This window comes from Neofelis nebulosa, chromosome 2 (genome assembly GCF_028018385.1).
Source record: "Neofelis nebulosa isolate mNeoNeb1 chromosome 2, mNeoNeb1.pri, whole genome shotgun sequence".
Taxonomy (NCBI): Eukaryota; Metazoa; Chordata; class Mammalia; order Carnivora; family Felidae; genus Neofelis; species Neofelis nebulosa.
In genome coordinates, this window is record NC_080783.1 from 94,758,591 (window position 1) to 94,770,811 (window position 12,221).

The 12,221-nt window shown below is 39.8% G+C and overlaps 1 protein-coding gene across 2 annotated transcripts in view; it reads left to right on the plus strand.

The window, feature by feature from the left end:
• Nucleotides 1–984: 984 nt before the first annotated feature.
• Nucleotides 985–12,221, plus strand: part of LCT (lactase) — a 51,492-nt gene continuing 40,255 nt past the window's right edge. For both annotated transcript variants that reach the window (XM_058715427.1, XM_058715428.1), the window contains exons 1-2: nucleotides 985–1,624; nucleotides 9,116–9,195. In XM_058715427.1, coding sequence (XP_058571410.1) covers nucleotides 985–1,624; nucleotides 9,116–9,195 — 720 coding nt within the window. The remainder of the gene's footprint in view (nucleotides 1,625–9,115; nucleotides 9,196–12,221) is intronic.

A 12,221-nucleotide genomic window follows, 5' to 3' on the forward strand; every position in this document is an offset into this window, starting at 1 on the left:
CAGTCGGTGGGTTCGAGCCCCGCGTTGGGCTCTGTGCTGACAGCTCAGAGCCTGGAGCCCGTTTCAGATTCTGTGTCTCCCTCTCTCTGACCCTCCCCCATTCATGCTCTGTCTCTCTCTGTCTCAAAAATAAATAAAAACATTAAAAAAATTAAAAAAAAAAAGAAGCAGGTCTATATTTTCTGATATAGACACAACTCTGAGAACTGTTAAGTGGAAAAAAGAAATCTGAGGAACAATACATAAAGTATAATCCCATATATGTTAAATTATATGTTTAAAATGTTATACACTTATGAATGTTGGCATTTGTGTATATGTAGTGTTCGTTGAGTTGCACTGTTCCAAACACACTGAAGAATGATCTCTTTTAATTCTCACAATTTATCTACTCATCATTGTTACCAATGAGGAAACAGAGGCACAGAAAAATTAAGTAACTTTCACAAGATTTAAACCTGCATAACCATTCAGCTACATAAAAAAAGAAAACTGGAAGGAAACACAGTGTTTACAGTGCTTACCCAAGGAAGGTGAGGGGAGTTGGGGAAGAGGAATTTGCAGGTTTGTCTTTTACGCTTTTACATTTGAATCTTTTACACAATGTGTTCATCATTTACTTATATATTTTTAAGGGGGAAAAAGGTTTGGCAAGGGATGCAATCTTTGTTCTGTTATGTAAATGAGTTTTTTGTGTGTAAACAAATTTTAAAATAATTTGAAATTAATAAAAAAAAACACGGAGAACTTTTTCCTTCAGACACTTTCCAGGTTCATCTGCTTAAATTGTGCGAAATGTTTGAGGTCTTTGTGTTATCTCTTATGGTCTTTAAATTTTTGATATTACACTGGTAAGCCATGTACTGATTTCATTATCACAGATAACGCAGTTAAATATTAACTGTTAATAATCACTTAGCATTTTACAACCTGGCTGTTGTTATAAAGTAACGATTCCATGTACTTCCTAACAGGTCCTTGAAAATGGAGCTGGCCTGGAATTCAGTCTTTATTGTCCTCCTGAGCTTTTCGTGCTGGGGGTTAGATTGGGAATCTGATAGAAAATTCATTTCAGCTGCTGGTCCTCTCACCAATGACTTGCTATACAACCTGAGTGATCCACTGGGAAACCAGCGTTCTAATTTTGCAGCAGAGGACAGAAGCATTTATGTTTGTCGCCAACCACTGCCCGCTTTCCTGCCGAAGTTCTTTAATAGTGTTCGTGCCAGTAAGATCACCCATTACAAAGTATTTCTTCCATGGGCACAACTTCTCCCAACAGGAAGCTCCAAGAACCCAGACAGCAAAACAGTGCAGTGCTACCGGCAACTCCTTGAGACTCTCAAGACTGCACAGCTTCAGCCCCTGGTTGTTCTGCATCACCAGACCCTTCCTGCCAGCACGGTCCAGAGAAGAGAAGTCTTTGCTGATCTCTTTGCGGACTATGCCACATTTGCCTTCCACTCCTTTGGGGACCTGGTTAAGATCTGGTTCACGTTTAGTGACTTGGAGGAGGTGATAAAAGAGTTTCCACACCAGGAATCAAGACCTTCACATCTCCAGACCCTCACTGATGCCCACAGAAAAGCCTATGAGATTTACCATGAAAAATATGCTTCTCAAGGTAAGTACACACAACCCTGATAGCTGACCCACCTTCTCCCTTCCTCCTTAAAGCAGGACTTGGCATTTCTTCCTCTTCAGTAGTCTTGTCTTTTGTATTCATTGGTGAGAAATTAATACTGTATTGAAGATACTCCCGTGGAGAGAAGCAGGGTGGTTTATATTGCATAGTTCCAGCATTTCCTTTGAAAAATGTCTTTTAAGCACCCCTTCTCCAGTCTCGAGTCTGTGAGAGTATCTTTCTGTCCTTCCTACTCCATTCCTGCCTCCCTGCCTCTCCAAGGCTTCAGGATTGCCAGTCTTCCCTCAGTCTCCCCCTTTTCTCATGCAAAGCAAGTTATGCATTCTAGCTGAAGTTTACATTCCAGCAGAGAAGACAACTACAAAGATAAAATAACGATACACTGATTGGTAGTGAGGAGAGAGTAATTGCAATTGTCCATATTCCTGCTTCATAAGTAATTGAGGTTCTGATTCAGTAGGTTTACGCAGGATGAGTACATTTGTGATTTTAATAAATTCCTAGGCGAATCTGAGGTATACCAATTTTAAGAACCAGTTTTGGATTATATATGCTTTCTGTTTTTTATTATATACTCTATGTATATTTGTATACATAGTATATAACAATGCATACTTGTATATTCTACTTTTTAAACTTTAGATATTTTATGAGTACATTCTCATTTTATTAAAAATAAATATAAAATCCACCTATGAACGGATCATAGAGTTTTAAATATTTCTCTCACTTATATATGTCATATATATGTAAGTTTAATTTTCACATTACAAAATACATTGCAATGAACATTCCTATATATAAATCTTTGTCTACCTTCCATTCAATAAATTCTTTCTGATTCTTAGAATTGAAATCACTTGTTCAAAAAGTGTGCATTCTTTAAGACTTTAAAGCATGTTGCTAAATTATTTTCCAGAAACACTGTAATAGTGTATACCAACAGTTATAAAATTTTTCTGACCCTACTCAGCCTGTCTTCAATGATATAATCATTTTGTTATTGGTAATTTGACAGCTGAAAACTATTATCTCCTTATATGCCTCACTGGCACGTATTTGATTATAGAGAGATTAAACATTTTTCTATGTTAAAAATGAAAGCAGGGCAAGGGAAGAAAGAGTATGAGTGTGGAGGGAGCTGGTTCAGATAGGGGTGTCAGGAAGACTGTCCTCAGGAAAGCCAAGGGAGGGAGCAAGCAAATGGATTAGAAAAGAGGATTCCAGGAAGAGGTTAAAGCCCCTGCATGGAGACAGTGAGAAGCCACAGTCAGTTTAGTGAGCTCTCGGTAGAGGGTAGGAGATGAGGAGAGGCTGAATTTGAAACTGCATTCTTTGGAAAGCCTGTCTTGGGGGCAAGTGAGCACGTAAATATTTGTTGGCTGTAATTCTACTGAAGAAGTGCTGGGTAAATGAACTTTGAAAGAAGGCAAGATTGAACTTGGTCCATCTCAAACAAAGGAAAATCTATCTTGTTTTCAGGACAGACTCCCTAGAATTATTTTGATTATAAAGTAGATATACATGTTTATTAAAATGTCTGTAGATTCCATTCTTAAGTTTCATCAGGTTACTAAACACTTTCTTTTTTGAGCTCATATTTTCCTTTTCTGCTCATTCCTCTCATCCTTCATTTTGTGTTTCATCAATATCACTAGATTATCTACCCCAATATAATGCAGGACACAAAGTAAATTATTTTTTCAGTCTCCTTCTTATTCCAACAGGTGGTTTTCCTTCTTTCTCTCTTTCTCTTATTTTCCACTCCTTTTTTAGTCCAATCCCATAGCCTTATTGTTCTTTTTCAAATATATCACCTAATATACACAAAACAGTTGTATAACATGAGTTGGTTAAAAGCAAAATACTATAAAAAATTACTGAACTGCTTTTTTTTTAAAAAAAAAAAAAAGCACAAAATTCTATAAAAATGCCCATGGAGTGACCTCTGAATCCAACAATTAAAACAGAATACCACCTCATGTCAACCAGGATGGCTGTAATAAAAACAAAACAAACAATAACAAGTGTTGGCAATGATGTAGAGAAACTGGGACCCATACCACTGGTGGGAATGAATGATGGTGAAGCCATTTTGGGAAACACTCCGGTAGTTTCTCAAACAGATAAACTTTATTTTTTGATTTATTTTTTTAAAATTTTATTTTTAAGTAATCTCTATACTCAGCATGGGGCTTGAACTCACTTTGTGAGTTCACAAAGTGAACTCCCCAGATCAAGAGTTGCATGCTCTACCAACTGAGCTAGTCAGGAACCCCTTGAAACAGATAAACTTTAGAGTTACCTATGATTCAACAATTTCTCTTCTAGGAGTATGTCTGAGAGAAATGAAAACAAATGTCTGGAAGAAAGCTTATCACAAACATTCATAGCAACATTTTTTATAATAACCCAAAGTGGAAACAACCCTAATGTCCCTCATTTGATGGATAAACAACATGTGGCATATACATACAATGGAATATTATTTACCCAAAAAGAAATGATATGTACCACAACATGAATATACCTTGAAGACATTAAACTAAGTGAAAGCAGCCAATCAGAAAAGACCACATATTATATGATTTCATTTATATTAAATCTCCAGAAGAGGCATAGAGACACTACAGTAGATAGGCTATATCTAGGGCTAGAAAAGAGAACAGGAAGTGACAGCTAATGGATAATGAATTTATTTTAAACATTTTTTTAATGTTTATTTATTTTTGAGAGAGAGAGAGACGGAGTGTGAGTGGTAGAGGGGCAGAGAGAGGGAGACACAGAATCCAAAGCAAGCTCCAGGCTCTGAGCTGTCAGCACAGAGCCCGATGAGGGGCTTGAACCCATGAACCATGAGATCGTGACCTGAGCTGAAGTCTGGCGCTCAACCAACTGAGCCACCCAGGCGCCCCAAGGAATTTCTTTTTTGGTGATGAAAATGTTTTGGAATTAGTAGATATGGTCATACAGCTTTGTGAATATGTATAAAGATTTTATTTTTAAGTAGTCTCTATACCCAGCATGGGGCTGGAACTATCATCTTACTATCTCCATTCTCCTCTCCCATCTCAGTCCTAAGCATCTGCTAATTAACTTCCTGTATCTCTAGATTTCCCTGTTCTGAACATTTCATATGAATGGAATAATTTAATATGTCATCGTTTGTGACTGCAAATTCTATTGGGGTTTGTCTGATGTTTCTCTCATGAATAGGTTGAGATTATGGGTTTTAGGGAGGAAGATTACAGAATAAAGTCTTATTTTCATCATATATCAAGGATACAGACTATCACTGTGATTTATACTGTTAATATTGACCTTGATCACCTGGTTGAGGTTGTGTTTTTCAGGTATCTCCACTGTAAAGTTATTATTTTTTCCTCCTTTCCATACTGCACTCTTTGTAAAGAAGTCACCATACACGGCTCACACTTAACGACTGGGAGTTCTGCTCACTCTAATAAGTAGTTTTTAAAAGTTCTTTTCTGAACTTAACCAAGGACACAAAAGACTTGTGCACTGAAAACTTTAGAACATTGCTGAAAGAAGGTAAAGGAAACAAAAATAACTGGAAAGTTATCCTTTGTTCATGGATCGGAAAACTTAATATTGTTGAAATTCCAGTACTACCCAAAGCAGTCTACAGATTCATTGAAATCCCTATCAAAATCCTAGTGACAGTTTTTGCAAAAATAGAAAAATCCATCCTTAAATACATATGGAATCTCAAGGGACCCCAAATAACCAAAACATTCTTGAAAAAGAACAAAGTTGGCAGACTCACACTTCCTGATTTCAAAACTTACTACAAAGCTCTAATAATCAAAATAGTGTGGTACTAGCTTAAGGATGGACATATACACCAATGGAATAAAATAGAAAGCCCACAAATAAACCCTTACCAAATGGTCAAATAATTTTCTACAAGAGTGTGAAGACCTTTCAGTGGGGAAAAGAGTCTTTTCAACAAGTGTTCCTGGGAGAAGTGAATATCTGCATGCAAAGGAACAAAGTTAGACTCTTACCTTGTACCATATACAAAGATTAACTCAATTATTAAGGATGCTCAATCATTGTGTAGAGCAAATGAAAACCACAACAAGATAGCACTTCACACCCATAAGAATAGTTATTATTTTAAAAAGCAGAAAATCACAGGTGTTGGTAGAGATATAGAGAAATTGTAATCTTTATGCATTGCAGGCAGGACTGTGAAATGGTGTAGCCCTTATGGAAAAGAGTGTGGCAGTTCCTCAAGAAATTAAACATAAAATTACTCTATCATCTAGCGCGTGGGTGTACATATATAAAAGAATTGAAAGCAGGGACTTGAACAGGTATCTATACTATACCTATGTTCATAGCAGTGTTATTTACATAGCTGAAAGGTGGAAGTAACCCAAATGTCCATGGATGGGTGAATGGATAAACAAAATGTGCTATTTATACAATGGAATATTATTCAGCCTTAAAAAGAAATGAAATTCTGACACCTGCTATAACATAGATGAACCCTGAAGACATTATGCTAAGTGAAATAAGCCAGTCACAAAAGGACACACATTGTATGATTCCACCTACATGAAGGACCTACAATAATGAAATTCACAGAGACAGGAACTAGAATAGTAGTTACCAGGGGTTAGGAGGTCTGGGGAATGGGGAATTCCTGCTCAGTGAATATAGAGTTTCAGTTTAGGATGTTGAAAAAGTTCTGAAGATGGATGGTGGTGACAGCTGCACGACAATGTGAATGTACTTAATGCCATAAAACTGTACACTTAAAATTTTTAAGGGTAAATTTTGGTAAATATATATATATATATATATATATATTTACCAAAATTTTTGAAAAATTCTTTTCTTCTTTTCTAATCTTTCTATATCTGTTATTATAAACCTCCTGTTTATGTGTTCAATGTGCTGCCAGTGGGGAGGATTCAGTAGAAGAGAGGATTCGGGCAGAGAGTTGGAGGCTGGGAGAGTGGGAACATTCCTCTTGTGGGAAGAGTAGAATTGCACACAACATCCCCCACTTGCACAACACTGAGACACAACCCAGGGTGACACCAGTATTACCTGCCTGCCCAAGCAGTAGTAGTAGCTTGAAGCATTGATATTGGCAGTTCAATATTGGCCAGATTACTTTTATTGGAGTATTTGAGGCAAAAAGGGAAGGAGCAAGAGGAAAGGGGGCTATTTTTTTTTTTTTATAAACAGCCGCAACGGTTTTTAGTGGAACAACTTCCCTTTATGGTGGAAACAGGTGAGCTTATCCTTTAGTGAGGTCAAGCAATGCATAGGAGGGACAAGAATTTACACAATGCTGTGCAGTGGTTTTCTACACAGGCTTACAACAGTTCATTCTCAACCCACAGCAAATACCAGTTTTGAGCTAGACACATGAACACCTGTTCATGTCTTTGAGTTCATAGACATATGAACACCTGTTTAATTATTTCCAACAAAAAAATGCAAGATAAATTTTCCTAAAGCAGAGCAATTATCCCCCTTTCAGTTCCATAGAAAACATGAACTGCAAGCTTCACGTGAGAATATGGTTTTGAGTAATCTGCATTTGACAGTATGTTAAAAAGTATAGTTTATGCTTGCACTGGCAATAGGTTGGGAACCATGAGAATTTCTAGAACTTCAAGTACATTTGTTCACTATAATTCTAAAAGCAGCTTGCAGAGTCAATTAGAAATTATCTATGGGGTGCCTGGCTGGTTCAGTCGGTTGGGCATCTAACTTTGGCTCAGGTCATGATCTCACGGTTTGTGAGTTTGAGCCCCACATCAGGCTCTGTGCTGACATCTCAGAGCCTGGAGCCTGCTTTGGATTCTGTGTCTCCTTCTCAATCTTCCCCTCTCCCACTCATGCTCACACACTTTCTCTCTCTTTCTCTCTCTCTCAAAATGAATAAACATTAAAAAATTAAAAAAAAATAATCTGTGAGTTCATTCTATTTAGGGATTAACTGTACTCTTATTTCATTTCTTTGGCCTACAGATGATTGTACATTTTAAGATGTTAAGCACAAGCTGGGAACTTATGTTCCATGTGTGCTGATGTGACGATAGAATGAAGAATAGAAATCGGTGAAAGGTGAAATGGATCCATCAGGGACAATCATTTGAGTAACTAGAAAATAGCGTTATCTTATCAGAATGAGGACTAAATGTCTCTAAGTGAAATTCCCTGCTTAGGAGATTTCAAAGTTCTACCACGTTTATCAAAATAAGCCCCTTTTGGGGCACCTGTTTCTGGCTTAGTTGGAAAAGCTTGCGACTCTTGATATCTGGGTCATGAGTTCAAGCCCCACGTTGGGTATAAAGATAACTACAAAAAAAAAACAAAAAACCACTTTTGTCGTTGTTAGTGGTGGTTTCATTGTCAGCACACAGCCTTACAGTTTAACTCTCAAACTCTGATTTTATTTGGTTTTCGTTTAGCGTTTCCAAACCACAGGTCTGCTATGCACCCAGTGCTGAAGTTGCTATCTGGAGTGATTAATGTTTTAAATTTTGCTCCTCAGCGAGCACACAATCCAGGGGGAGATAAAGACTCAGGCGCATGAAAGAGTCAGTTGGCAATACAAACGGCTGAGGAATCCCTCCTCCGCAGCCGTGTTTCTCAAGTGGTGGTCTGAGGACGAGGGTCAGGAGCACCTGGGAAGCTTGTTAAAGTGCACTGTTGCAGAGCCCGCCCCAGTCTGCTGACAAGCACACAGGGGATTTGGACGCACACAACTGCTGAGCACCACTGCAGGTAATCAAGTATCAAATCAAGTGGGTACACGCTACAGGTGTTTATAGTTCCTTCGTTTTCCCCTCCGTGCACAGGAGGGGCTGAACTGATGTTCAGGACAATGAATAAGGACGGGGTAACAGCAGAAAATGTTAAACAAACAAAGTGAGGAAGCAGTTCTCACCTCACCACCTTCTACACTGGAGGGGCAGGGCAGGGTAATTGCTTTTATTCTTTGTGTGTGTGTGTGTGTGTGTTTATTATTTTGTTTTATTTTAAGAGAGAAGAGAAAGAGTGAGGGAGAGGGGCAGAAGGAGAGAGAAAGAGAATCCCAAGCAGGCTCCATGCTCAGTGTGGAGCCCAACACAGGGCTGGATCCCACCACCCCAGGATCATGACCTGAGACGAAATCAAGAGACTCTTAATTTCAGGAAGAGCCACCCAGCCTGCCCTGCTTTTATTCTTCTAAAAGACAAGTGTCCTGCATTTCTGAGTCCTGATTTAGATGAAACATTCTCTAAAGGGACTTTGTTTTGTTTTTAAAGGCACCTTGTTATCTAAAATCTTTCAGCTAGGGTAAAGTCATGTTAAGTGATTTCTTCAGAAATCATTTTTAAAGTCAGTGAACATGGAACAGGAAATGAGTCCCCACGCTGCTTCTGCAGCCCCAGCATCCTGCCTCACTCACCTGCAGCTGGTTTCTCTGGTTGGTTTTAGGTGGAAAACTCTCTGTGGTCCTGCGAGCTGAAGCAGTCTCGGAGCTCCTGCTGGAACCGTCCACGTGTGCTCTTGCCAAGGTGATGACAGCACCCCAAAATAGCAGTTGCAACATCTGAGGAAAGTTGTGATTTTCATTTTAGAACACTAGAGAAGTTTTCATCTGTTAGCCTGGCATTTTTATTAACTGCCTCTTCTGAATGCTGTCCATTCTCTAGATTCATGTTTACCTTACAAACAAAATCTCATTTATTGCGTCCCAGCTCTTGCTTGATCTAGTGTCAGCTTTTGCCTATGTAAATAAGTCAAATGCTTCTGTTTGCTCTGATTTTTTTTTTTAACTAAAAGAGTCCAAAATAGCTTATTAGAGGAGAGGTGTGTTAATAGCAAAAGAGATATAAGGACAGGTAAAGGTTGTTTGTTTCTTTAAGTTTATCTATTTTGAGAGAGAGAGAGAGAGAGAGAGAGAAGAAAGAGAATCCCAAGAAGGCTCCATGTTGTCAGCCCAGAACTCATTGTGGGGCTTGACCCAAAAACCATGAGACCATAACCTGAGCCACTATCAAGAGTCAGACGCTTAACCAACTGGGCCACCCAGTGCCCCTTATTTTGTTTTTTTTAAATAACAAAACTCCCTAGAGTATCGTCTTGTTTTCTGCCTCCTCTGAACATAACTTTTTAACTATAATTTTATTAACTATAATTTTAATAAGAAAAGTTAAAACATCTGAGAATTAAACAGCTTTGGCCTGTGTAAGCTTGGCTGCTGGGAAGTGTGGAAAATCATCTGGAAAAATAGCTGATTTCTGTAGTTTTGCAGATTTCTGTAGGGTGCTGTATAGATATCACAGTGCCATGTGACAAACACTGTCTGTCTACGTGGTGCCTGTGCTACGATGGGGGCCCCATGGGTCAGGGTCCGGTCCTCAGATTTACCATCTCAGGAACTTAAAATCCAGTTTTGATAAGATTCTGAAAAAATAGTTTCAAGGCTGACCATATGGCCAGAATGCCATCTAAATTAATTTACAAGGGGTGATAACCGCTATCGGTTATGAACTCAGGAGACCAAAGTGCTGATCAGAAAAGTGCTTGTCAAGCAATAGCCTTTGGACTGGTCTCTTTGCCCCAGTCCATGCCATGCAGTGCTTCTGGAGTTTCCATGAGCCCAGTTTTTAGTAACTCCCTACTGGGAATCTACACTCAGTGCTCACTCTGAGATTCAAAGATGCATTGCATGGACATGCCTGGGTGGCTCAGGCACCCAGTCAAATGCCAGTTAAGGCATTTGACTCCGGTCATGATCTTGTGGTCCGTGAGTCTGAGACCTGCATCAGGCTCTCTGCTGTCAGCACAAAGCCTACTTCAGATCCTCTGTCTTCCTCCTTCTCCCCGCACCCTCAAAAGTATTTAAACATTAAAAAAAAAAAAGATGTGTTGCATGGATTATGGTGATGGTTGCACAACAATGTGAATGCACCTAATGCCAGTGAACTTGGTAAATTTTATGTTATGTGTTGCCACAGATGGGAGAAATTGGTGCAAATCCCTCAGGGCCTTCCAGGTGTGGCTCACTCAAGCTGTCTTGGGGTCTCCCCTCCTATTTTTCCCAGTGTATATGCTATGCTTTCTTCCCCGTCTTGCATGCACCATTCAGTGTGCTTCTTATCCTAGATTTGCCCAAATCTCTTCCAACAAAATTCTACCCATTTATGGCATACACGTGCATACACTTTCCATCGGGAGGCCTCATTTAACAATACTCCCTTGCTCAACTTGATTTGCTTTCTCTCTCCACTTGGAACACATAGCCCTTTGTTTAGACCAGCACTTTCCAAGTCTTGTTGTGTACCAGAATCACCTGGAGAGCTAGTAAAGCGCGTAAGCCAAGGCTTAATGTGGAGGGACTGTCCTGGGTCTTCATAGTTTCCAGGTGAGCCCCAGGTAAGTTTGAAGACCACTGATGTAGACTTCCTTATAGCACTTCTAACTTTCTGCAATTTTTCATGTAATTGGTGCATTTACTAACACTCTGTGTTAAGTTGTATGCTTCAGTGGTTCTACTCTTTAAATCTTCCTCCACTGCAATGACTTTCAAGGGTGGGAACTAAGCGACTATGTGTTGTACAGAAATGACAAACAAAAGTAAGAGCTGAGAGGGGGTGGGGAAGGGGTTTGGTGGTACTCACCAAAGTGGAGCAAGCATGTAGGCTATTGGGTAAACACGGATGAGACTTGATCTGGAAAGCCATAGGGAGCTAGTGATGAGTCAATTATCAAAGGTCCATGGTGCACTTGGTTGTCATCGGATGCCATTATCAAGGGTCTGTGTCCTGAGGGAACAGATGATCTATGAAGGAGAGATAACAGGCTCTGATCTAGTCATGACAAGGATACAATGACTTCTGAGAAAGGCAGGGATGGAATCACAGTGGTATCTTTATGTGTTTAGACTGTGAATCTGAAGTTCTTAGAACATATGCAGGCCAGAGACTGTGCAGAGGGATAGATATGTCCAGGACCATAAGAGCTGTGCTCTCGGATAATACAATGGGTCAAGCTAGGGTCAACTAGGGTGGACTTGAAAACTGTGGCCTGACAGTAGGCCAGTGAAGATAGCCTACAATTAAAACAAAGCCCCAAACCCCTGTAGGTCTGCAGAGATCACTGCAGATCCTGTGGGTGTCTGAGTGCTCCGCTATCTCTGTCCCAGCAAAGTGGGACAGCTGTGAGGAGGGGGCTGACCAGGGCAGCTCTGGCCTCTGACTCCATTAGTGCTCACTTCTTTGGTGGAAACCCACCATTTCTGGCATCCAGTACTTCATTCCCTCATTTAAATCTTTAAAAAAAATTTTTTTTTGAATGTTAATTTATTTTTGAGAGAGAGAGAGACAGAGCATGAGCAGGGGAGGGGCAGAGAGAGAGGAAGACACAGAATCCGAAGCAGGCTCCAGGCTCTGAGCTGTCAGCACAGAGCCCAATGCGGGGCTTGAACCCACAGACCGTGAGATCATGACCTGAGCCGAAGTTGGATGCTCAACCGACTGAGCCACCCAGGCTCCCCGTCATTCCCTCATTTAATCATATACATTTATTGAGCACTTAT